The sequence below is a fragment of the Pinus tabuliformis genome, chromosome 4_2 (assembly GCF_031772625.1).
Source record: "Pinus tabuliformis cultivar Carrire ecotype Pingquan chromosome 4_2, CPIR1, whole genome shotgun sequence".
Taxonomy (NCBI): domain Eukaryota; kingdom Viridiplantae; phylum Streptophyta; class Pinopsida; order Pinales; family Pinaceae; genus Pinus; species Pinus tabuliformis.
The window spans coordinates 543574329-543602206 of record NC_142304.1 but is presented as its reverse complement, the minus strand read 5'-3'; the positions used below and the strand labels follow the sequence as shown (position 1 = coordinate 543602206).

At 38.0% G+C, this 27878-nt stretch overlaps 1 protein-coding gene across 1 annotated transcript; it reads left to right on the top strand.

The window, feature by feature from the left end:
* The first annotated feature begins 583 nt into the window (after window positions 1-583).
* LOC149170434 (uncharacterized) lies at window positions 584-27878 on the top strand. Its single transcript, XM_089425585.1, has 3 exons — window positions 584-694; window positions 25851-26461; window positions 26708-27878. The coding sequence occupies exons 1-3, from the start codon at window positions 584-586 to the stop codon at window positions 27876-27878; spliced, it is 1893 nt and encodes a 630-aa protein (XP_089281711.1).

The window sequence follows — 27878 nt, the reverse complement described above, 5'->3', positions numbered from 1 at the left end:
CATAAATCATATCATATCTCAGAGCAGTTTGGAGAGCTTCTTCCTCGATCTAAGGAAAATGGGATGCGACATCTTTTCCAATGTGTGCTAGAAGGCTCCTAAGAAACCAATCTAGATAGAAATGGTCTTTGAAGGGCGGGGCACTACATGTTCTTCTCCTTCGATGCCACTCTTAAACATGGTCACATAGGCGAGTGGCGGAGGACTCGCAGAATGATGTCAATAGCTTTATACTAGTGTCATACCGGAGATGTAACTGGAAATATGAGAGGAACACTTTAGTAGCTTCGTGAAAATGAAATGAGATGCGACGGGCTGTTCTACATACCATTTTGCAGCGCCTCCAGTGAGCATGCATTGGAATAATCGAAGATGAATGGAGTCATCAGTAATGGAGTTAGATGAACACCACATGTGGAAGGATCGACCAGGGTTGGTAGGGTCCTCTCCGATATTCCCCTCAAACTTTGGGATGTTTGAGGGAAGCTTAGTTGACATAGAGGGCCAATGACCATCATGGTGTATGGGGTTGTTTATCAACTGGTTAAAATCTGGTAGACTTAACCTAGCCATTAAGGGAAGCATGGGGGCTGCCAAAACAGTTCCTGAGACTATTCCACTTCCTGTGACCACTGGGATAGAACCAGAGCGAACAACAGGTTGGGTTCTTGCACCAGCTGTGGGTCCGGACATGGTGACGATAGGTGGTGAAGGAAACTCAGAATTAGAATAACTAGGAGAAGATTCGGTATGGGGACTCATAGGGCTATGAACTCGAACCCAAGGGGGAGGGGTAATATGTCCAAGTGGAAATTGGGGGTGAAGGCCTAATAGTTTTCGCGACAAATGCCTTGCTGGCGCAATGGTGGTAAGACACATGTGACATGAAAATGGTGAAGGGAGATAAACAATATGGCTTTGTCTTGACGAGGGGAGATAAATTTATTATGATAAGTCTTGGCTTAGCAATGTAAACCAAGCACCCTTCGCTTAAGGTGTGCTTTTGTGTGCAAGTGTATTTATTGATTAAGCCCAGATCGTGTTCATAAAAAAAGAAAAAAGCTTGCTGAAAATAAACTGAAATTAACAACAGAAAATGAACAACAAAAAATTAATCAAACCCCACCCAAACTAGGCTTGCAAACACTGTTCTGGTTGGTGAATAAATCAATGGAAAATACACTAAAATGGTTAAGATATCTAGATGTCAGTGTGACTTGGATCAAGTGACACTAAGCTGTTGGAAAGTGGTGCAACAACAAAAAAAACGAGAGGGGAAGATTGCTGCAAAAAGATAGGGAGATTGGTAAAACACTTAGGGAAACCGATGGGACCCTAAGGTCAATGACCAAACAAGTTTAAATGTGAAACTATGGATGGTGACAACCTATCTTTACAGATCTAAAATAGAAGGGTATAGATCTAGAAAATGCGGCTGAAAGCGCTGCAGAAACTTAGACTACTCACTCAGCTAAACTCCTCCTAGAAAGGTGGAAGCATACTAGAAGCCCTAGGGGAAGATAAATTTGACTTTGAAGAGTAAATTAGAGTGGATCAAGGCCTAAGCGGGGTGAGACGAAGGTTAGACAACCCAACAGATAGTTCTCTGCAAAACCCAGAAACAGATATGAGAAAAACCCTAAAACCGAGAAATCACAAGTACTAACCTGTTTTCTTGTAGGGATCACACTTTTTGGGTTGATAAGTGTGCTTTGGCCTCTAGATCATACTTTTTGGGCCAAAAAGTGAGATTTCTACTCCATGGATCCCGGTCGGAAAATCTTGGAAAAAAGTGCCGCCTTTGTCGTGGCTAGTTCCTATGACCTGCGAAAAAGACCATAAAGCTTGCGGAGGTCAGAAATTTAATAGATCTAGTGTTAAAAAACTAGGAAACATTAAGAGAATTGAAAAAATAAGAAACCCTAAGTTGAAAATTGAAGGTCATTGAGGTTTCTGGATTTGAAGTATAATCTCCAGTGGAGTCACTAATTTTGTTGTAATGTTTTCTTCTCAAAGATGTACAAAAAGAACCCACTTAAGATTGTGGATGACAAACAACCTCAACAATATAAATGGCTGCTAAACATTGTAGATCTGTAGCAACTGATAGAAACAAAACCTGCCAAAGTTTGGATCTATGCTACAATCATAGTTAAACAACAAAAAGAAAGAGTAATAACTCCAATCATCCAATGGAAACCAAATATACAAAGAATAGTTTTATTATAATACCTGTGAATGGAAGAAATAAATGTTACCAGTCCCCCTCTATGGGATGGATTCTTGGCTATCCTCAAACGTCTTCATCTTATGTAGAGTCTCTCTCCTCTACAATGTATAAACCAAACAAATAATGGTGTGCGACAACGAAAATAATGAGAGTTACAAAAATGAGTGCAACAATGAAAATAATCAAAAGTGAATAATGAATGGAAAACCCTTCTATTTATAACAAAATATTGAGTTATCCTTGAATAATGAGCAATAATAAAATATTATTGATCCCATTCTTGGAATAACCGTCTGGAATATTTTATTATATTTGTTGAGGAGGGAATAAGTATTTAAACTTTTATTTAGAAATAATAAAAAAATAAATTATTTGTTTATCATCTCAAGGAATTAATTAAGGAATAATAAACAAATAATGATTTATTTAATTATTCCTAAGGGATTTAGTCAAATTTGACAAAGATATTGAGAATCTTGCTTTGAGAATCTCTCTGTTTAATATACATAGATAGGGGTAGAGACATTAGTATGCAATTCAACCTCCATATATTAAATATGTTCATCACCACTTTACATTCAATGCCATTATCTATGGCGCACGAAGTCAGCCATGGTGTATCACACAGATCATTATCTCAATCTCCATAGACTAAGAACGTTTAACACATGTAGACTATTCAAGGAATGGTGTTATAGGGTGATTACCCCTAAGAATAAAATGATACTTTCTTGAAAGAGAGGACTAAGCCATTTAATACACCTAATATATATATATATATATATATATATATATATATATATATATATATATATATATATATATATATATATATATATATATATATAGATATATATATATAAGAGGTTGTGTTACAAGTGACATCATAATGAAGTTTCAACATTGGGCCTCGGGGTAAAAATAATAAACCAGTATATTAATTGATTAAAATGATCATATATGTATATGTGTGCTAGTTAGTATTAACAACTATAAGTCTAGAAGACATTGGTATGATGCACCTCTATTTAATGTAATCAATAGTTGCATGCCTCAATGTCAAAACATCACAAGAAATAACATGACAAGGAAAATAAACAAAAATGTGGTCGTGTATAGCTTCAACAAATCCCAACATGAGATAGAAGAAATATGTGTCAGATGGGAGAGGTCAATTGAGTAGCGTGGAGAAGGAGAATTTCTCAACTGGGTCAACACCTCAAGGAGTCTCAAGGCCAAGCTAAGAAGTTACAAAGCTGACAATGAAAGACTAGTCAAGGCCCATGAAAGGCAAGGAAATGTCAATGTTACTCCCTTATAGAGCCTTTTAAAATTGTAGAGCTAAGGAAAATATGGACCACGAGTCAACCCTAGAAATAAATAGAGATACATGGAATAGGAGGAAGAGACAAATTTAGCAGATGGAAACTGATGCAGAAGCTTGGTTGATGGGAATGAGGAAGTTCTTTAGGATTCTCAATTATTCTGAGATCATGAAGAAGAGGGTGGCCACATTTAGCTTGAAGGGAAAATATGATATATGGTGGGAAGATGTGAAAATTTGAAAAATATATGAGAAGAATATCTGACCTAGTGTGTATTCGAGGAGTTGTTTCATAAAAAGTACCCATCAGAGAGATTTTTCAATAGAAAGAAAAGGGATTCTATGAGCTCAAGATGGGATAAATGTCACATGGTGAATACACCACCAAGTTTGTAGAGTTTTTGCGATATGTACCCTACTTGAAGTAAGAGAAAGAAATTTTCCAAAGATTTATTAGTGGACTAACCCAATCTTTCAAGGATCACATTGAATTTGATGAATCTTAGGCATTAGAGGATGTCATTAGAAAATTGAAGCATTATTATGAGTAGTCAAAACACAGGACAAAAATTAAGGGTGGTTGGAAGCCAGAAAGTAATAGAAAGAATACAAAAATATGGCATAAGAAAGGAAGGGAAATGAAAACCACAGGTAAAAAGGAAGATGTAGCCTCAACTAGTATAGGCCAACCTGAACCAAAATTCAAACCAACTGAAAAAGGGCATGTGCATCAACCTATAGGAGGATAAAATAGATCAAATGATAAGAAACCATTGCAATGCTATACATTTGGAGGAAATCAATGTAAGACAGATTTCCCACAATGGAAGGATTCCAGGCCACAAATATACAACATAAAAGAAGATTTCACTATGAGTGATGTAACTTAGAGTATATCCAATATATATTCCACCATTGACAACAGACAGGATGACCATTAGGAATCCATCATTGAAATGGAAGATAAATTTTTTAATCAAATTGTCTCTATTCTAATTGACCCTAGCTCCTATTATAGTTATATTATCCTTGAGCTTGTATATCATTTCCAGCTAGCCAAAGAAACGCATGGAGAGGCATGGTTGGTCTAGCTAGCCGCAAGGAAAAAGACAAGAGTAAGCCAATGGGTAAAATCATGCACATTTGAAATCAATGGAATGACAACCATAAACAACCTTAATCTACTTCCCTTGGGTGCATATAGTATACTACTAGGAATCTATTGGTTGTACACCCATAAAACAAAAGTAGATTATTATGAGAAGGATATTGAATGCTTAGATAAGATTGGGGAAAGAAGAACACTACAAGAAAAAACAAAACCTACCTTAGTGAGAATGATCGCAACTATGAGAGCTTAGCATAGCTGTAGAAAAGGGTGTGCCCTATTTCCGTACACATATCTAGTAATGCGGAAGCTAATAGAAATGTAAGGAAATAAGATAATGAGGTCCTGGATAAATATCCTATTCTATAAAAATACCGAGATGTATTTCATCTAGACATCCCTAGTATACCCCCTCATAGGGAGGTATACTTTTCTATAGAGTTGATGGTAGGAGCATCACCAACTTCCAAGGAATTCTATAGGATGAGTACTCATGAATTGGTAGAACTCAAACTACAATTAAAGGATATTCTTGCTAAGGGCTACATAATACCAAGTGTGCCTCCATGGGGAGCACCAATATTATTTGTAAATAAAAATGATGGCACACTCATATGATGCATTGAGTACAGTGTTACACTAAAATTTGTCACCATGACTATTTGCAGTTAGTATGGCTCCATCAATTGTCATACTATCCTCCTTGGCAAGCCTCATACCTCTGCTCTCCATGTCAAACTTCAAGAAAGAGAGAAAGTCATTAAAAATCTATATATCTCTAGGTACGCAGTTTCTCTTAGCCTTACCTGCGTGTACGCACTCCAAGTTCACAATACCTGCGTACTTGTATGCTCTGTATGTAAAGCAATGGGTTCGTACTCCTGTAAAGGTCAAAAGGCGCAAGTTTCACTCCAAAAAAGTTACTTGTGGTCATTTCTAGAGCATTCTAGAAGCTTGTTTGACGTGCATGAAGCGCCTCCAGATGGTTCATGTATCCCTACCAAAGAGGAACTTATCCCATCAAGAGGGGAGCTATCCCATCCAAAGAGGGGCTTATCTCATTGATGGTGGACCTGAATAACTTCCTCTAGAGCACTATAAATATAGGCATTGGGCCAAAGGGAGGAGAGGTTGAAAGCTGAACATTCCTAAGGGTAGATGCTGCTGGAATTAGGACTCCCTTGTAAAGCTTGAGAGGAGAGATTCCCATCCTTTCCTTGCCTTGTTTGAGAGTGGGTGAGTTGATCAAAGTAAAGGAAAACTCTTGCTGGACCCTAGGAGGGACTTGCACAACACCAAGGCTCAGTTTGTAATGGTTCCTTTTGTTACCTTTTAATGCAAATGAACTTATTTTTCTCAATAGATTGTTATTCATGGTTTGTTTCATATACTCCTTGGTCTATATGATAGGTATGTATTGTTTTATGAGTTTATCAGGTGCTATTTAATCTTTTGGCTTGTTAGTGAATGCAGGTTTCGAAGAGAAGGAGGAGCTCATCCGGATCGGCGAGGCTGGACTACTACAAAGCGTTGGACTAAAGGTATGTTAAAGATCCCCTGATTACTTGTATTTGCAATGCATGTTTAGAGAAACGTAACTTTATTTGTCTTGTTTGTCACTAGAAAGCTTTTGCTTCTAGGGAGGTCGGTTGTGTCCGCACTAACGACTCTTTCCGCATGACAAAATGGCGACCATACTGGGGAATCCATTGATGTGAATGTTTTTTCCTTTGTATGAAACTTTGTTCTGAGAAAAGTCGTTTGTTTTCTGGTTTTTGGCTGTTTGACTGTGCATTTGGGTGGGCTAGCTTAGGGTTAATTTAGATTTTAATTTTTCTTGGTTTTTCTAGAAGTATGCAGCCTCTGCGTTGAGCACAGTGCGTACCTGTACGCACTACAGCTTTGTGCACAGAGCGTACACGCACCTGTGCAAACAGGTTGCCTGCGTACCCTGTCAAAATTGAGAAAATTTTCAATTTTCTCCTTTTTGCCTCTTAGATTTTGTTTTTAATTTGTTTTTGCTGCCCAGATCCACTGGTTATCTGCCATAAATCTTCACCTAAGCTTGTTTCATTGGCATTCCTGCTTTAAGCTTTCATCAATTGGGTGTTTTGAGTCTCTTTTTTGAGAAATTCTAAATTTGATTTCCTTTGGTCATTACTTGGAGGTTTGTCTAAGTCTTTTCACAATTTTGCATCTTTTTGCTTTTGCTTTTTCAAAAAAATTTCCCCCTCATTCGCCGGGGGGGGGGGGGCTAAATTGTGTATGAGTGTTAATCGCCTTTGAGTGTTTTTATTTTTTGATCTTTGGAACTCTCACCCAATTTTCTCGACTTGCACTTGATTGGTTCTTAGATTACATTAGAATCATCTTGTGTTTGAGGATTCTCTTGCATAGATCACATTTGCATAATTAGAATTCTCATTTTCAGAATATGAATGAAAAATGTGCATAGATTACATTTGCATACTTTTCAAGTGAATTGTGCATAGGTTACAATTGCATAGTTTACATTCTGAAAAATCAATCGTAGATTTAGATCAGCTTTCTTTGATTTGAATTTACACAAAAATAAAAATAAAAAAAATGGTTTGGAATTGATTTGCATTAGTTTTTCTTGATGAAATTAGTGCATTAGAGAATTTGGTATATTTTCTCTTAGTGATCAATTTTTTGCATTGTTGGAAGTGAATGGAAACTCTCTCCTTACTTTAATTAGGATTCATCGAATTGAAAAGATCACATTATCATATTCGATTGCATTCAGTTGAGTCGGGTCATAACACCATTGGTTTCATATCCATTTACCCATTTGAGTAATAACAGCCTTAATAACACAGCGCTTAATTAAAATTCATCGAGTAATTTTTACATTTCTAGGGCTCTGAAACACCAATATAGATCAGGCTAGTGTCTTGGAGTAGGAGAGTAATTAACTCTCCAAGACGGCAAAACCAAACAAGTAGCTCATCTTGTGGTAGGATAAATCCAATTGTTACATTTATGCTCTGGGAAAGCTCCTCTTAAAGGAGAAGCACGAGACCGTGTCCGAACCAGTGAGGGGATCAATCCTCCTTCATTGGGAAAGACGCCAGATACGCACGTACTACAAATGGTAAACCTCGGATTATTGTTGAGGAGCCTGGGGTTACTTGTCGGTAAACCTTGGATTATTATCAAGGAGCCGGTAAGGGGATTGAGCTTGTTACTCTGCCATTGCGTGCTATCGGGTCGTAGACTGTTCCCCCAGGTGTATTTGTTGCTATTGGTGACCTTAGTGACCATTATCTTTAGGGTTCTACCCAAGGTGACGGTGGAGGGAAGATCCCAATGTACCTGGAGCAGACGTCGGCTAGACTCACTTGGATTTTCTGGGGGGTTCACTTCACTCGAGATGGTTAAAGTGGAGGAACTTGGTCCAGTCTATTCATTAAGCAGGTTGCCGGGGTAACTGTTCCACCCGCCACTTCTGTACTGAATTCTACGATGTTGGATTTCATCCCCAACTAGTGTTTTCGGTCCGGAAGGTTACTGTTTGTGTATGGTTTGACTCCTAGATTTGATAGTGCGTGTTAATTTGTTTGTTTTTACTTTTAGAGACCATAGGTGTGAATTGTGAATTTTAATTGTTAGGTGTGAATTGTGAATTGTTAATTTTAGTTTTAAATTGTTAATAAAATTCACTGAAGTTGAATATAATGGCAAATGTTCCGGAATTTACCAACCTAGGAACCCCTCCTAACGAGAATCCTAGTACTTTTCCTTACTTTGGAAATGTTGGTCCTCCTTATATGGCTACTTTTTCATTACCTGGATTTACAATAGGTTTACCGATATGGTTATTTTCAACTTCGTTGGCCCAAAGTACTCCAATTGTTCCACCTCAACCGAATGCTTCACCTCAACAGAGTTCACCATCTCAACATCACCAACCTTCTGTTGACCCTTTACCTTCTTCGCCTAATTTTTCTTCCTCCATTTCTTCCTCTTCGCCTGGTAAAAGCCTTGATGCTAGTAACCAGGAGGCTAAGAAGAAGAAGAAAGGGAAGAAGAAGAAGAAGAAGAAGAAGCAAGATAAGGAAGAAGTCAACCAATCAACTGTTAGTTGTGTTGAAGAAAACTCCGACATGCATCGTAAACCCAAATACCCTTGCAAGCTTTGTAAGGGTGACCACTTCCTTGTCAATTGTCCTGGTATTCCAAAGGCCTTGGAAGTATGGTCAGAAAAATCTCATCAACTTTCCATTGCTCCATCAACCAGTGATAGTCAGGTTCCTGGGAAAAAGGGTAAAGTTAGGTTTCCTTGTAAGTTATGCAAAGGGAGTCATCAAACTCACGTTTGCCCTCACATGGATGAAGCCTCAACATTTTTGGAAAACCTTACTGTTCCACAGCAAGAATTTCCAACTGGTTACCGTAAACTTTCTCCCAACCTACTGTCAACTGACGGAGTGATTGATCTAAATTCAAGTACAGTCGATCACACTCTGCCATTGACGAGTGAAACTCATGTCACTCAGGTTGATGATCCATTAGTTGATCAAGTGGTCGATTCAATTTCACATTCGGTTGATCCCACTTTCCATTTAGAGAGTGAACTTCATACCGCTCAGGTTCTTCTTGTTACATCAGATTCTTCTATGCCGGGGGGCATTTCACCTGTTTCTACAGAACCCCCTCCAAGTACTGAGGTCTTTTCCTTTGATTGGAATAGACTGACAGAACCTCGTCTTCCTTCCTCCATCCCTTTCCAAATAATTGTCAAGGCTGGTGGTAGGGACATACATTGTACTCAGGTAGATGAAGGTGCTTCTGTTAGTATTTTATCCTCAACTGTTTGGAAAGCTTTGGGTTCTCCTCAGCTTGCGCCTATTACATAGAATCTGAAAGCTTTTAACAGAACCATTAGTGAACCTTTAGGGATCCTTCCTAAGTTTTCTATTACCTTGGAAGGTAAAACTGTCTATATTGATCTTATGGTAGTTCGAGGTCCCTTGGATTTCAATTTACTCCTTGGGCGAGACTATGTTTATGCAATGAAAGCTATCGTATCGACACTCTTTCGCGTGATGTCTTTCCCTCACAATGGCAGTATTGTGACTGTAGACCAGCTTTCATTCCCTCGTCTTGTCTCAGCTACCAATAATATGACAACCCTAAATGTTCCTGATTCTAAAGTGGTATCTACCCTGCCACGGGTTAATTATGTGGCAACTGGTCCCATGTTTTCAGTTACCGATGTAAGTGAGCCTCTCACTGTTTTCTCATCTTCCTTTGATTTAGATCTGGTAATTGACATGGAGAACTCTATGGGATTACTTGAACACGATGTTCTTATCCCTTTTGAGTCCCTTGACATGTGTTCCTTCCAGAGAAGTATTCTTCCTTCTGATGAAGACCTCTTGGAAGCCATGATCAAGGTGTGTCCATTGACATGTCTTTCTTCCAATTGGAAGCCATGATCAAGGGTGGTGAGGAAAGTTCCTTTTACTGTGTCAACCTCATTAAAAAATGAATCAGTGTAAATGAGGAAAGTTCCTTTTACTGTGTCAACCTCGTTAAAAAATGAATCAGTGAGTGTGAGGAAAGTTCCTTTTACTGTGTCAACCTCGTTAAAAAATGAATCAGTGTGTACTAGGATAGTTTATTCCTCTCTCAACCTCGTTAAAAAATGAAACTGGATGTAGCGAGGACAGTTCCTGTTACTGAGTCAACCTCGTTAAAAAATGAATCAAGTTAGAGGATAGTTCCTGTTACTGAGTCAACCTCGTTAAAAAATGAATCAGGCATGAGGATAGTTCCTGTTACTGAGTCAACCTCCTTAAAAAATGAATCAGGTAGATTTTAGGATATGTAGGTAGATTGTAGAAAGTAGGATTTTGAGGATAGTTCCTGTTACTGAGTCAACCTCGTTAAAAAATGAATCAGGTATGAGGATAGTTCTTTTCTTGTGTCAACCTCCTTAAAAATGAAACAACTCCCTTTTCAAGTTAAATATTGAAAGTAAACCTTCATTCCATCCATCTGGTTGAATGCAATGAAGCCTGGGGGGCATGTACCTCGCTTTGCATCATTATACTGGGGGCATGCGAACTTCTTGAGCATAGTTCCTTGTCTTGTGTCACGCTCGTTAAAAAATGAAACAAGGGTAGGTTAAGTAGGTAGATTGTAGAGCGTAGTCATGAGCATAGTTCCTTGTCTTGTGTCAAGCTCATTAAAAAATGAAACAAGGATTTTAGAGCATAGTTCCTTGTCTTGTGTCAAGCTCGTTAAAAAAAGAAACAAGGAGTCATGAGCATAGTTCTTTGTCTTGTGTCAAGCTTGTTAAAAAATGAATCAAGGTTTTTAGAGTAAAGTTTTTGTTAGGTAGATTGTAGAGAGTAGTTACGAGCATAGTTCCTTATCTTGTGTCAAGCTCGTTTAAAAAATGAAACACAGGTTTTGAGGATAGTTCTTTTCCTGTGTCAACCTCACTAAAAATTGAAACAACTCCCACAAGTCTTTCCAAGATCTTGAAAGTAAAGCTTCATTCCATACACCTCATTGAATTCAATGAAGCTTGGGGGGCATGAACCTCGTTTTGCGTCATTATGCTGGGGGCATGTGAACTTATAACAAGCATAGTTTTTCATTTCAAGCTTGCATAAACATGAAACCGAATCCGAGCATAGTTCTTTTCCTGTGTCAAGCTCGTTAAAAAATGAAACAAATCCTCCTCTACTTGAGTCGAGAGATTGACTAGATCTCATAAATGTTAAGTATTTAGGTTAGTTATTTCAGTGTTTTGCATAATTTTCTTACAGTTTTAGGTCGAGTCTTTCAAACGATCTCGTACATGAACCTTCATTCCATCCAGCTTGTACTTAGTTGAATGAAATGAAGCTGGGGGGGCATGCGCTCTAGCAGTTACGCTTAGGGGGCATCAAGCACAGTTTTCTCCCTGTTTCAAGCTTGTGTAAAAATGAAACTACTTTGAAGCATAGTTTTTATTTGTTTCAAGCTTTTGTAAAAATGAAACCTATCTTGAGTCAATTTCAGTTATTTTCAAGACTCGTTAAACTCATGAAAATCCCGAGATTATTTTGCTATCTTTCAGTCTCGTAAAACAAATGAAAATGCCGAGTTCTTTCCGTCTTTTCCTACTCGTAAATTAAATTGAAAGTCGGCCATATGAGTACATTTTTATCATTTTTTCGAACTCATTAAAACTTACGAAAAAATGAAAACCATGAGTACATTTTTATCATTTTTTCGAACTCATTAAAAACTTATGAAAAAGTGAAAACCATGAGTACATTTTTATCATTTTTTTCGAACTCGTTAAAACTTACGAAAAAGTGAAACCTTAGAGTCATCTTTTAAGCCCTTTTCTGACTCCTAAAACATGAAAAGATTGCCGAGCGTTTCTTTTACACTCATTAAAACGGAATTAAAAGACGGTCCCCTTATATCTCTTTTCTGACCGTAAAAACAGGAAAAGGTTGCCGGGTTTTTGTCGTTTCAAACTCGATACTGGAAATAAAACTACATGTCCTTGATCGCTTCTTACTTTTCATGTCAAAGGCACTAATCATGAAAGTACTCCTTGGTCGCAAGACTAAGCGGTTCTCTCAAGTATTATTTTATACTTTTTCGGGCTTGGGAGACACAACTTTACGAAAAAGTTCAACCTGGAGTCTTCTTAAGTTTTTTCAGACTCTCTAAAAATGAAAAACGCCGAGTTTATCCTATACTGGACTCGTTAAAATTTCACAGTAAAGGACCTGTTCGATTACAAACAGGAACGGACCACTCCTTCTTAGGGTTTGAATTAAAACTAAGTCAGACTCATTCGAAGGATGAGCTTATAATCAAGCATATGTTATCCTCCTCAAGCTTGTAAAAAATAAAGAGGAACTTGCCAGAAATGGTGGGGGAAAAGAGAGAAAAATGAGCCCATTTGTTATCCTTTGTCTCAGAAGAAGCCTTATTACCACTCTTGAACACGACACTTCTCATTCACCTAGGTTGGGAAATCCTTTGCCTCACAGTTGATCAAACCACATTGAAAGTCTTTAGCCGGGTATTAACTTTGGGTCAAATGTCACCAAGCCATCTGTCGTGTCGTTATGTGTTCAAGAGGTCTCTGCAATAAACATTCATTTGCAAAATACGCGTCATCCATTTTGACCATCCCTGAGTCAGTCCTTACAGCTACATTTCTTCAACTTGATCTATGATTTCGTGTTGTGGGCTTGCCTGCAACGGGTCGCTTTCTATCGACATCAGCACATTATCTAGAAACATGACCTAGGAATCGTCAGTACCTTGAAGTCTGCATGCATCAATGGCAGGTTTCTCGCCTTTGATGATAGTTTACATCATTGACTTTCGATCGAAGGATTCCGTGAAATGTTCGACATCAACTCATTCATTCACATCTCATGGATTGTACTGGGTACTTTGAGAACCATTGACATCACTGGTGGTCTCTCTCACGCTTGTTAACAGTTTACATCATTGACTGGTAATCAAGTGGTTTCTACCATGTTCGACATCAACTCATTTATTCACATGGATAGAATCGTACCTGTTCGGGAAGTAGAAATGAAGACCCTGGATCTAGTTTCCACCATCCAGGCTGCGAGGAGTTTTGTATTCATTATACAGTAGACTAACTATAAACAGATGGCTGCGTCCATACTGTGTCTACAAAAGTCTATGATTATGATGTATTGAAAAATCATTCTTGTATCAGAGCAGTAGTTAGTTTCTTAGTTAAAGTTTTTGATCTGAGTATGGGAATGCCTACCTCAGCGATGATATGATCTTATATATGTATTTTGTGTTGAATACTTGCAGGTTCCGACTGGGCTCTCCACAAGATAATCCTTGAAATGATAAAGTACTTCACCCTTCCTAGATTATATGAAACCCTTATCTGCTACAGGCTTCGCACTTTAGGGGGAAATCTGCTACACTAAAATTTGTCACCATGACTATTTGCAGTTAGTATGGCTCCATCAACTGTCATACTATCCTCCTTGGCAAGCCTCATACCTCTGCTCTCCATGTCAAACTTCAAGAAAGAGAGAAAGTCATTAAAAATCTATATATCTCTGGGTACGTAGTTTCTCTTAGCCTTACCTGCGTGTACGCACTCCAAGTTCACAATACCTGCGTACTTGTACGCTCTGTATGTAAAGCAATGGGTGCATACTCCTGTAAAGGTCAAAAGGCACAAGTTTCACTCCAAAAAAGTTACTTGCGGTCATTTCTAGAGCATTCTAGAAGCTTGTTTGACATGTATGAAGCGCCTCCAGATGGTTCATGTATCCCTACCAAAGAGGAACTTATCCCATCAAGAGGGGAGCTATCCCATCCAAAGAGGGGCTTATCCCATTGATGGTGGACCTGAATAACTTCCTCTAGAGCATTATAAATACAGGCATTGGGCCAAAGGGAGGAGAGGTTGAAAGCTGAACATTCCTAAGGGTAGATGCTGCTGGAATTAGGACTCCCTTGTAAAGCTTGAGAGGAGAGATTCCCATCCTTTCCTAGCCTTATTTGAGAGTGGGTGAGCTGATCAAAGTAAAGGAAAACTCTTGCTGGACCCTAGGAGAGACTTGCACAACACCAAGGCTTAGGTTGTAATGGTTCCTTTTGTTACCTTTTAATGCAAATGAACTTATTTTTCTCAATAGATTGTTATTCATGGTTTGTTTCATATACTCCTTGGTCTATATGATAGGTATGTATTGTTTTATGAGTTTATCAGGTGCTATTTAATCTTTTGGCTTGTTAGTGAATGCAGGTTTCAAAGAGAAGGAGGAGCTCATCCGGATCGGCGAGGCTGGACTACTACAAAGCGTTGGACTAAAGGTATGTTAAAGATCCCCTGATTACTTTTATTTGCAATGCATGTTTAGAGAAAGGTAACTTTATTTGTCTTGTTTGTCACTAGAATGCTTTTGCTTCTAGGGAGGTCGGTTGTGTCCGCACTAACGACTCTTTCCGCATGACATACAGGAAATTAAATAAGATGACCATAAAAAATAGATACACCTTGCTACAAATATGATTTATTATATCAGTTGAGAGGAGCGACAATCATCTCCAAAATCCATCTGAGATGAGGATATCATCAAGTTCAGATCAAGGAGGAGGGTATCCATAAGAGAAACTTTCAAACAAGGTAAGATCACTACAAGCTTGTGGTGGTTCCCTTCAGGCTTACAAATGCCCCTACCAATTTTATGTTCCTTTTGAGCAACATGTTGCACCCTTATCTAGATAAATTTGTGATTGTATTTAACGATGACATATTGGTGTATTCAAGAACCAAGGAGGAATATGAACAACACTTAGGAGTAATAATACAACTATTGAAGGAACACAAGCTTTATGCAAAGACGATTAAGTGTGATTTCTTCCCATCCTATATCCATTATTTGGACATATAGTCTCCAAGGATGGAATAACAGTGGATCTAGAAAAGATCAAAGCCATAATGGAGTAGCCATAATGGGATTGGATAGTTACTATAGGTGATTTATTAAAATTTTCTCCAAGATAGGTCATTCAATTATCAAAAGAAGTTCAAGTGGACTGCTAAATGTGAAACCATATTTTATCAGTAAAAAAAATTGCTCACCAATGCAGCAGTCTTAAGGATTTCTGATCTAGACAAGGACTTTTTACCTTACACTGATGCTTGCAAAGGACTTGGTGGGGTATTAATGTAGGATGGAAATCTTCTTTTCTATGAATCTCAAAAGCTGAATGGACATGAGATAAATTATGTGGTGCCTGACTTGGTGCTAGGCGCTATTAACCATGCATTAAAAATGTGGAGTAACGATTGGTCATGGAGGAATGTAATAATTGTTTAATCAACCTAAATTGAATGTGAGGCAAGCTGGTTGGTTGGAAACACTTAGCAACTTTTAATTTGATATCAAATATATAAAGGGAAAGAAGAATAGGGTTGTCGATGCCCTTAGTAGAAAAGTGAAAATAAACCACCTAACAATGATTAACTCTTATGTAACTAAGCTTGGAGAATAAATTATAGATACATGACAATATGACAAGCAATATTAAATATAAAGGAAGAGTTACAACAAGTACACAAGGGAGAAAAGAGTGAGGAATATCACCTCACAAAAGAGGGCTTGATCAAATTCAAAAATAGGATCTATGTGCTAAAAAACAGTGAATTGAAGAGGCTCATACTCAAGGAATTCCATTCCAAACCATAATATAACCATCTAGGATATCAGAAGACCCTCATAGCCATAAAAAAGGTTTTACTATTGGCCTAATATGAAGAAAGAGATAGCATACTTTGTTGCAAAATGTATGGAATTCCAATAGGTAAAGGCTAAATTTGAAACACACAACATGCCAAATCTTCATCTGGGGAATTGTGAGACTACATGGGGTTCCCAAGAAAATCATCTATGATATAGACGCTAAGTTTACCTCAATATTTTGGAAGGAACTATTCGAGGATTAGGGAGAGAATTGACCTTCAACATAATTTATCATCCATAAATGAATGGAAAAACAAAAAGAAAAAAAGATCCTTGAAGATATGTTGAAGATGTGTGTGATGCATTAGCCAAAGAGATGGTAAGAGTGCCTCCTACTCATAGATTTCATATACAATAATGGGTATCATGAATCTTTGAAGATGAGTCCCTTTGAGGTACTATTTAGGAGGTGTTGTAACACTCCTATTAGCTAGAATGGCCTCGTAAATAGGGTCTTAATTGGACCTATAATGTTAAGGGATTTGGAACAATAAATGTAGGCCATTAAGAAAATTTTTAAGGCAACACATGACCATAATTTTTTTTATGTGGATCAACATAGAGTGCATAAGGAATTTCAAGTTGGGGAACATGTATATATATGCATTAGAACCTAAAATATATCCCTAAAGATTGGGTCATGTGCCAAGTTTGCACCATGATTTTGTGGATATTTTGAGGTACCAGAAAGGATTGGACCAATGGCTTACATATTTTCCTTACCTCCTTTAGTAAAAAATCATGATGTCTTCCATGTATCCTTTAGAAATATATGCAATATCCTAGTAATGCCATTGATTGGTCTGTTCTACAGGTGGAACCAGAGGGATAATTCTAACTCGAACCATTATGCATCATAGAGTAGAGGAATCTCATGCTTTGGAACTAAGAAATAGAGTTGGTTAAACTACAATGGAAACACTTTGGACCTGAGGAATCTAAATGGGAAACCATTGATCAAATGCAAGGATATTACCTATATTTGATTATTAGATAAGTAAATATGAAAAACGTTGTAAATATTGTATAAATATATTAGCTCCATGAAAAAATATAACTAATACATTACATGTTTTGTTTTATTGTATATGGTCATAGACCACCGAGGATGGTGTTCCCCTCAAGAGGGAGGTGTTGTAATGACCCAATCATCCAGCAAAATATGTAGATATTGTGTTAATGGTCCCGGTCATAACACATTCATCTATATAATGTAAATATTTCCTTGGCCACCTTACATTTGTATGGTTACTGTAAATACTTTCTTAGTTATCCTGGTATGCATGTTGACATTTTCATTTGTATGGTTATTGTAAATAATTTCTTAGTCATCCTGGTATACATGTTGAAGTCTGCATTTGCATGGCTATTGTAAACACTTTCTTAGTTATCTTTGTATACATGTTAAAGATAATAAATATAACTATGATTTGTTCTGTTGCCTTACAATGGTTTAGGGGGTGAACCTTTACTTGTCATTTATACTTATGTAATTAGTGGAAAAAGATAATTTACCTTTACCTTCTCAAATGGGTGGAGGATTTAGGTGTGGATATAAAGATTAAGGGTTCAAGGATTACAAGGGAAAGAATATTGACCCTGAAAATTTTCTAAATAACTAATCCAATTCAAGACACCTATTGATATCTAGAAAAGGAAATAATGGAAATGCCGATAATAACATGGAAAGAGGATTAGGGTATGTTATTATTTATCAACAAATATATGGATTTTATGTGGTCCACGTTAAGTTTATAATCCAAATATTATGTCAATCATTATGATTTGATATATCACATGTGTTGTCTTAGATTAACATCAAGACCTAATAAGCCCCTAAATGCTGCAAGCATTGGTGTTTGTATGTCTAGGGAATATTTATGTAGTAAAGGATCCTTCAAACACACTCGTAGATATATATGAGAGAATTAGCACATGGTGGAGAAAATTTTTTCCTTCACACTTTTTTGACTCTAGAAAAAGCCCTGGGAAGATGGCAGATGACAAGAAAGGAGATAAAGAGAGGCCAAATGGCAGGAAATGGATTGGCCTACAAAAATGAGTGGTAGTGATAGGGCCAAAAGGGATAGGGAGACACCTCTGGTTGGTGCAGAGGGGTTGGGCCTTAACTACCTAGAGGATAGAATAGTAGAAAAAGAAGGGAAAGTCAAACTAGTAGGGGGTACAAAAACATAGAGAACAATGGAAGTGTAGTGAAGGAGGAAAGAAGAAAATAGTAGAAAGAAAAATAGAGAGATAAAGTTAGTAAGGAGGGATAGGCATATGAAGAAAATAATTGAGGGAATTTTTTGTGAAGGAAGGAGAGGCATGAGTTCAAAACCATGTGGTTGACATTGTGAGGGTAGCAGGGGGAGTTGCAACACTAAAGGTTAGTCACGATGAACTGCAAAGTCTTACTTTTGAGTGGTGTTAGAATCCTACTATTTTTGCACCTATTTAGTGTCTATATGCTAGGGTGTGTTTCAACATATAGTTTTTTTCTTGAAATTGGTTTAACATAGAAACCTGTTGTGGATACAGAGACTTAAATCCATTAATTTGATATCAACTCTTATTGCTATTTTGCATTGCCAGATATACATGGATTGTAGGGCTTTCATATCTCCTATCCTTTAGAATTATGCATTCTGGTAGAGATATAGTTTGGTAAGGCTATTACTCTATTATCATTACCATTCATAGAACAAGAATTTGAAATCATGTTTGTTTGGCTTAACTACCTTCCACCTAGTTTGGTAGGAAAACGACCGAGTCAAACTTTATGCCTCATAGCAATACACCATATATGTGAATTTTTTTATTTTTATTTTTTATGTTAATAGAACTATTGTTTAAGTTCTCTAGGATACTTGAGTTGACTGAGGGTGGATATTTTATCTCTGGAGTCCCTCATTAGCTAAAGTGTGGAGTCTTATAGCTACCCTAGCTTAATTTATTTGTTGAGTTCTCAACGTTAGTACACTCTGGATTCCCAACAATGGGTGGAGTTGATGAGAAATCTCAGGGTGGAGGAAATTATCTAGGATCCCTAAAATAAGAGAGGGTGGAGATTTTCATCACTGGAGTCCCTCATTAGCCGATGGGTGGAGTTTTAGAAAATTATATTTTACGGAGCAATGGAACACATAAAATATTGCAGAAATACAAACACAGAAAACACATAAAAAAAGAGAGACACAGATATATGTGGTTCACCTAGTTTGGGCTACGTCCACGGAGAAACAACCAGTCCTTATTTTATTATATTATTCAGAAAACTAAAGAGATACAACCTACAACAGATCCACTGTAACACCCTCTTCGCTCTCAATCTACTCTCTCTTCCTTACTCAAAATACAGATATACATAGACGCAATACAATTCCCTCATATATATTGAGGGGTTGCCTTATAGGGAAAAAAACCCTAAATTAAACATAACTTCTACCGTCAGATCATCCACCTAATGAACAACCCAGATTGACTAGAAATTACTAGATTTTTACAAGGCATTTTTACATCTATTTTTAGCTTCGGGGGCGCTACCCCCGAACCCCCACGGGGGAATTGCTGGCCCTTAGACCCCCGCATGCAGGGGTGTACAATCTTCCTAGGGTATACATCCGGCTGAAACCTTTGAATATAGAAGATAATCAGGCTCCACACCCAACATGGAGGACGATACCTATGAAACCCTTATATAGGCCTACAAACGAACATCTATATGCAGGGTGGAGGTGGGACAAACCTTTAGAATCCTTGGTATGGTCATTGGGAGAATCTTGAAAAGCTATGGGGTCGTAGATACATCGTAGGTAGTTTACTAATGTTGGGAGGAAAATTATGAATCTTATCCCAATGTCCATTATCACACATTTCTAGGTACCTTATTAGTTGTGATGCCTAGGTTTTCTTGGGCAATGGATATATTACAAGATAACAGTACTTTCTAATTTGCATGGTAGGATGTGGATTAATTGATGTTGTGGTCATGAATAACATTTTACACTTTGGCACTATTATTAAGTCATATGCTTAATGTACTTCCACACGCTGGAGGGTCACACATCATAGGAAAGAAACATACAAACTTTTGGGACAATATTTCTCATAGGGAACATTATGCAAGGTCTCAAGTCTCCTTAAGTTTTAGCCACTAGGTAGTAAAACTTGGCACTTGGAAATACCTCATGGTATTAGGGTGGAACTTCCCTTGTTGTGTTAAATGTGATGTGTGAGGTTCATAAGAATGCTTCCTAGTGTTTCGAAGTCATCTAGAGTGAATTTTTATTTTATTCACATATTAGCTTTATCACTGGTGGGTTCCTAGCATATTCTTTGTCAATATATTCCCTCTAAAATAACTACCTATGTTCCTAGTATTTTACCTGCATAAGTTATATTAATGTATTCCCTCTTTAATGACCTTGAAAACTGTTAGTTTTCTCATATATATGCATACAATAGGGAAGAGAAGGTTGTATTAATTGTTGTACCTATATTTGTTTTTCTTTTTCATAGACAACAAGAGAAATTCGTGACAGTATGCAATCTATGTGGCTTGTAATTGCACTGTCATCTACTCATACTACATAGTCATAACATTTTGCAATAACTTATGTGAGAATGACTAAATGTGAGCAATGTGTTGTCACCATAGCATTTTGGTAATTGTTATGTGGTGTTCATCATAAAGTATTTCCACACATCGATGTTATTTAAAATAACGTTATGATATCCTTGGGCATGATAACGTGTGAAATCGTTTAATTGAATTGTTACAAAGTGTGTTGTTATTGTATATTCATGGTTGGGAATATTGCTAAGTGTACTCATTTAACTCAATGTTGGGTATGAACTATTGTTTGGGCATGATGTCATGTGGAACCATTTAACTCAACGCTGAGCATGAAGTATTGTTTATTTATGGTTGATGTGATGTGAAACCAATTAACTCAAAGCTGAGCATGATGTAATGTCACCCAAAAATGTGCAGCGTTTTGTTTCATTATTGGGCATAATAAATTGTTAAAATAACATGTTTCTTTTTGTTTTGTTGCTTATGAAACCTAGTTTTGCATTAGTTCTCCAACCATGCATCTTAGCATCTATGATATGTGTTTTTTAGTAATGCGTGGAAGTTATGACAATGTTGTGATATAACTCTATTCTCTGCGAGGATTTTTGTTGTCCTAGGGAATTTCCTATATGTTAAGGTTCTATGAGCCACCTAATTGGTTAAAAATCAATTGTTGTACTTATGTTCCTAAAATTTTCATCAAGTTCTATTGAAATATGCTCTTAATTAATTGTTGCACAACTGTTGAGTTTTCTTATGTGTATGTGTGTGTGTGTTGATAAGCATATAGGTTCTTGTATCCAATGATGTGCTGCCATGTATATTTTTTAATGACGCGTTGTGTATGTTAACTCACCACAGGGCATGCAATAGTTTTAGTTGTAGTTTGCTTACAACTTGTCCTATCGATGTTTTTAACACATCCTGTAGCAACTAAGGAACATCATTTTCTAGCCATAAAATATGCAAATCGTAAATCTCTTGAGTTCAAATCTAGTTGTGATGACATTATATATATAGTTCACAAAATATGTGATCCTTGTAATGGGAAAGATAACCGATGTTTGCATTATCTTTAACTTTTCCATCAGAAATCATATAACTATGTGTTAGATGTAAAGTTTGTAGCTATATTATTTTCCAATGAGGGGAGTGGGTTGATATTTTAGTCATATCCATAATGTGGAGGCCAAAACCAAATTTTCCAAACAAACTAACTCCATCACTATCATAATCGAGTAGACAAAGTTAGGTTGCCACAAAAATGTTTTACCATATGTAAATAAAGTCATCACAATAGATTGAGTAATTAGAGCTTGAGGATAATATGGTCATGAAGGACAATTCTACGATGATGGTGTATTAGAGGGACTGGTACACTAAAATAATCAATGATATATATGATTGAAGTTATGAGATAAATTCATAGCATAAGCTTTATATCACTGAGGAAGGTTTTCCATATAGCCCTAACAGATCCAGAAAAGGGTTCCAAAGGCTATGCTTGAGAGTTTCAGTTCAAATACACAAAGTATATACACATCAGAAAATAAATTATACTTCACATAGGTTTTAAAGCAGTCCCGAAATTATATGAAATAAATTAGTTACATAATTACCAGGTAATATCAACATTATAATCCAATATCCTTGCTTTGATAACTTCTCTATTTAATATACATGATGAGGCTCATCAATAGGTAAATTATATGGGCCTTAATTTCACTCCCCATCTGATTAAAATTAACTTTTCTCGCATTTCTTTACAAATTTTATTATATTTTGCTTAGTGAGAAGGGTAAAGGTGAGAGGTTATGTCATGTGGCCTAATGTACATTAATTGCAAGATTTGGAGTAGTTTTGGGCTAATTTAAGTGTAGTAACTCGAAGAAGAAAATCAAGAGAGATTTTAGGATATTGGGTCTCCCTCCTTAACTCCTCAATCACTTGAAGATTCCTCCACCAAATCTCATCATCTCGGAGTTACAAGCAGCCAAGCCCACCAAGTTCATTGGCATCCATGCCAGTGATAGTTGAAGACAATTCAATCTCAAGTTTGGGAGCCAAGCCTCATGTTGACGGTGCTAGACCCAACAACCTATAAGGGGATCTCCCTGATAAGAAGTCCCAATTATACCTCAAACTGTTTGGTGTAGGAGTCCCAACAGTGGGTTGTAAAGCAATTCCTTGACTGCGATGTCGCACAGAGGCAAGTAAGATAACTCTGTTGGTAGCAAGGGTGTGACCACTGCAGTGAGTCAGGGAAGGTGCATGAGAGGTTATAACACATGGGGGTTCAGATGAGTGTGCCCCTTGGCAACCTGTAAAAGTACTCAGCTGGGAAGGGAACACACGAGTGAAGATGCATCACAAGCTACAAAGTAGGTCTGCCGACAATCCAAAGTGATGGTTAAACCAACATCACATCTGCCACAAGATTCATATAATTGCATAAAAAATAGTTCATACACAACTACTTTAGTTAAACAACATACATCGCTACAACAACCAGAATAGTCCAACTATAATAACAACATATGCATGAAAATGTGCTAGCTCTTATTATATAAAGAAATGTAAGTTCCAATCATAAAATACATCCATGTAAACCCACTAGGCCCAATAGTGGAACATTATAGCCACATCCACCTGCTTCCCTAGAGAGATGAACTAGCTTCGTGCAGTGGAGAAGTCAAGGCGCATTACAATATTATCCAAGCTCTCTCCAAGATAGTCATATTGGAAGCTTAGATAACCAAAAGCCTATACAATGAGTTATGAGGGACTATTTATAGCAAAGGGTGGGGTGACCCTTGACATTCCCCTTTGCGATAGTTCAACTACCCTCACGACTCTTCACCTACTCTATGACTGTTACATCCAATTATTGATACTTCACTTACACTTGACATGACTCAATATTACAATGCACACGTACTCATGTCAGACAACATGGCTTGAGCAAGCCATGCAAGACATCACTGGCACTCAGTCTGCTATGATGAGACCAACTCTTTGACATGCTTGTGATGTTGAAGGTGGTGAGTTGATGCCAAGCTTGGTCATCCATGATGGTGTGCATGCACTTCATGGTGACATCTTGTTGAAGCTAATTTTTGCCTCCATTGCAACTGATGCATTAGCTCGTCTCCTTCATCAAAATCGTCTACTAACATGCACAAGGTCTTCTTGGGCATGGCTGAGCTAACAACACACTGATGCATAGTGTCCATGCTGATCTTCAAGTGTGTGTTAGTGGTCATGCGCATCAACTTGCCAAAGTACATGTTCAGTTTCAGTTGGACTTGCTTCTTGTCTTTACTTGGTGATTGTGTTGAATGGGTTGGATTGCATGCGTGCGCACAATGACATGCATGCTGTTGAATCCCTTGCATGTGATCAATAACACTGCTCACCATGTCTACTCTGTGTCAACTGCTGAGATGGATATTTAACTTGTATGGGTGCAGTTTCATCTATGAGTTCATGTTGCACCCACTGCTGTTCCTGTTCCTGCTGCAACTCATTCGTCTATTTGTACAACTTCATGTTCTTCCCGAGTTGCTGCTTCAGCACATGCAACTCCTTTCTTCCATTCCCTTTCTTCGTGCAATCTTCATGTCACGCCGTCGCCTCATAGCTTGAGTCTCCAAATTTTCTTTAATTATCAGTGGATCTTCTAGATCTTGCAACTTTGTTCCACCTCTGTGTTGTCAAAAGCCTTCCTCTTGCATTTGTTACATTCGCTACATTCGCTGCATTCGATGAATTTGTTCTATTCACTGCATTCGCATTATTCATTGTATTTTCTACATTCACGACGTTCGTTGTATTTGCTGCATTCGATACATTCACTACATTCACTACATTCACTACATTCATTGTATTTGCTACGTTCGGTATGCTACCTTCAGCTACCATTCATGATGCTACTTACTGTGATATCTTGATGTTCTTGTCTACAAATAACTTGATATCTTCGTGAGTAGGCAAGCTCATAGACATTTTATCAATTGCATCTCCAGGTGTGCTCTGAATGGTGTCTTCAACTCTGCCCTCTTGGAAACCATTGTACCTACACTGCTGAGAGGAAAATGAACATGTACAATACCTGGAGACATGGAAACACTCATGGCAAGAAATCTGTCAGTCAAAAACCAAACTGAACTTGAGAACTGACTTGCAACATAATCATGAAGGTTGCACAATTTCAGCTGGGAGGTTGGGATACTAACTACCAAGACTACACGAGGCACAGTCTGGGCTGCTAGGACACTAATTGACTACTAGAAATATGCAATGCACAGTCTACTCTGGCTGTTGACTGCTGGAATTACACAATGCACTATCTCAGCTGGCAATGGCTGCAGGCTCAGTGACTGCCTTGCTCAATTTTCTTGGCCAACAGTCACTGTCCCTCAGGATTGTACAAAGTAGGCTTGGGGAACAGTTGCTGGGCAAAAATGTGTATTTCTGGAAAGGAAGGCAGAGCCTTCCCTCTCGGGATTGCACAATGTTGTCTAGTGAGGCAGACTCTGGGCCAAGGTTGGCCAGACTCATCGACGGGCAACTGAACACGAATGTGAATGCGAATGCATGATGATACTGAGCGTAAGCATAATTGAATGATCATTCATGCAAATTGTTATCACTCAAGAAAAAATTCTAAATTGTTCACATCAGTTCGATTGTTTGCCAAAGGCACATAAATCCTTTTCAACAGTTTCACAGCGCAACATAATTCAAGTGATTTCATAGCGCATAATTCATATTTTGCAATGGCTGCGCTACGCAATTGGGGATTTGTTTGAATACATAGCAAGTCTCACCCAGATGTCAGACTTATCAGAATCCGTTGTGTTTTAGATCGTTAGGTGTCGTGGTACTGGCACGTGTTGCAGTTGTTGCTGAGAAGGAGACAAAGGGTTCGCTTGCGTGCCTCAGGATACAGTCTTGACACGAATAGTCCAGTGGGTTCAATTATCTGTTTTATTTCAATGTGGTATTCTGACCTGTTCATGAAACACAATTAGAAGAACAAATCAGTTGATGTTGTTGGGCGCTAGGGCTTTTATAACAGGTGAAAATGTGAGCGGTTCCTTGTCATGGGCAGTGAGTTGCTGCCGAAATTACATTTAAAAAGGAGCGGTAGTAGAGACATTGTTTTGATTTTCAGCTTTGAAGATTCAGATGGAGAACAGTTCTCAGCCACCTGGATTCTGCTTTCACCCGACGGATGAAGAATTGTTCACCCACTATCTGAAAAAGAAAAGAACACACATTATAGGATTTTGGGATCAATACTCTGAAACAAGAGGGTAGCCAGAGAAGCCATCTTCTACTCATACACAGCCTACATTAATGGTTTTGCTGCCATTCTGGAAGAAGAGCACGCTGTCTCTCTATCAAAACACCCACAGGTATTGTCTGTATTTGTCAACAAAGTCGGCAGTCTGCAGACAACTCACTCATGGGGATTTCTCGGCCTAGAAAAAGGAGTGAGAGAGTCTGAAAATGAAGAAATTCCTCAGCAATCGCTATGGAAAAAAGGAGAGTTCCGGAAGAACATTATCATTGCTCACCTGGATACAGGAGTATGGCCTGAAACTGCAAGCTTCAGTGACAAAGGTTTCGGGTCTGTTCCTACCAGATGGAAAGGGATCTGCCAAAATGGCACAAAATTCACTTCAAGTCAATGCAATAGGAAATTGATTGGAGCTAGATACTTTATCAAGGGATTTGAAGCTTTATATGGGCATCTGAATCTGTCTCTATTAGAGGAATATCGTTCCCCGCGAGACAAAGAAGGGCATGGAACGCACACTCTGTCCACAGCGGGTGGGAATTTTGTGAGAAATGCAAGTTTATACGGACTTGCAAATGGAGGAACAAGATTGCTGGGTTCACTGCTGAAGGAAGCACTAAAGTTTTGATTTATCATGGCGCCAATAGATGTAAAGATGTGGCCGAGCTTTCTCAATACGATTTTGTTTTGACTACTTATTCCATTGTTGAGATAGAACATAGAAAGCATTTGATGCCTGCAAAAGAAAAATGTCAATGGTGTACTAAATTATTTTATCCAGATCGGTTGGCCATCCACCTCCGTTTCTTTTGTGGACCCACTGCCGTGAAAACTGAAAAGCAATGCCAATGAAAAAATGTAAAAAAGGAAATCAGGTAATGCGGGTACTGATAGTGAAATAGATGTCCATGACAAGAAGTTGAAGGGGAAACGAAAGTCTAAGAGACCAATAGATGATGAAAAATTCGAACTGGCTTCTGGCAGGAGGAAATGCAAATCGCAGATGAAAGAGACCGATGGATATGTGGAGGGTAAGGGTCAAAGGAAATGGAGAAAGCAGAAAAACGTGAATATCGATTTTGAAGATACTATAGAGGCTGCCAGCAATGCCTCAGGTTCATCAGCTGACACAGGGTCCTCTATTCTACATTCAGTCAAATGGAATCGAATAATATTGGATGAGGCCCATTTTATCAAGAATAGAAGATGCAACACAGCTAAAACTGTATTTTCATTACATTCATCTTACAAGTGGGCTCTCAGTGGCACTCCTCTTCAAAACCGTGTGGGAGAATTGTATTCACTTGTTTGGTTCTTAGAGATCTATCCTTACTCCTATTACTTCTGTAAGAAATGCGACTGCAAATCACTTGATTACAACTTTTGCAAGCATTGGCGGAAATATGATCATTGTGATCATTCACCACTACACCATTTTTGCTGGTGGAATAAGTATGTTGAAAATCCGATAAAGAAATGGGGCTACAGATATGAAGGTCATCAGGCTCTGATTTTTCTCAAGTACAAAGTTCTAGATAGCATAGTTTTAAGGCATACCAAGTACGAACGGGCAGCAGATCTTGCCTTTCCTCCCAGAGTAGCATTTCTAAGACGGGATGCATTTGATGCAAGAGAAGAGGACTTTTACCAAGCTTTATATACGCAAAGTCAATCACAGTTTAACACATATATAACTGTGGGAACACTTCTTAACAATTATGCTCATATCTTTGATCTGCTCACAAGATTGCGCCAGGCAGTAGATCATCCATACCTGGTGGTTTATTCTAAAACTTCCATGTCACTTGCAAATGGTCAGAACAACACATTTGATTCATCTACAGCAAAAAATGTTTGCAGTCTCTGTAATGATCAATGCAATGATCCAGTGAGTGCATCATGTGGACACACATTCTGCAGAGGTTGTATAGAAGAATATACCTCAACTTCTGGACAGTCTTCATGCCCACCTTGTTCAACACCTCTCACAATTGACTTAACCGGGAGAAGGAATGCAAATAACTCAGCAGTTTCGTAG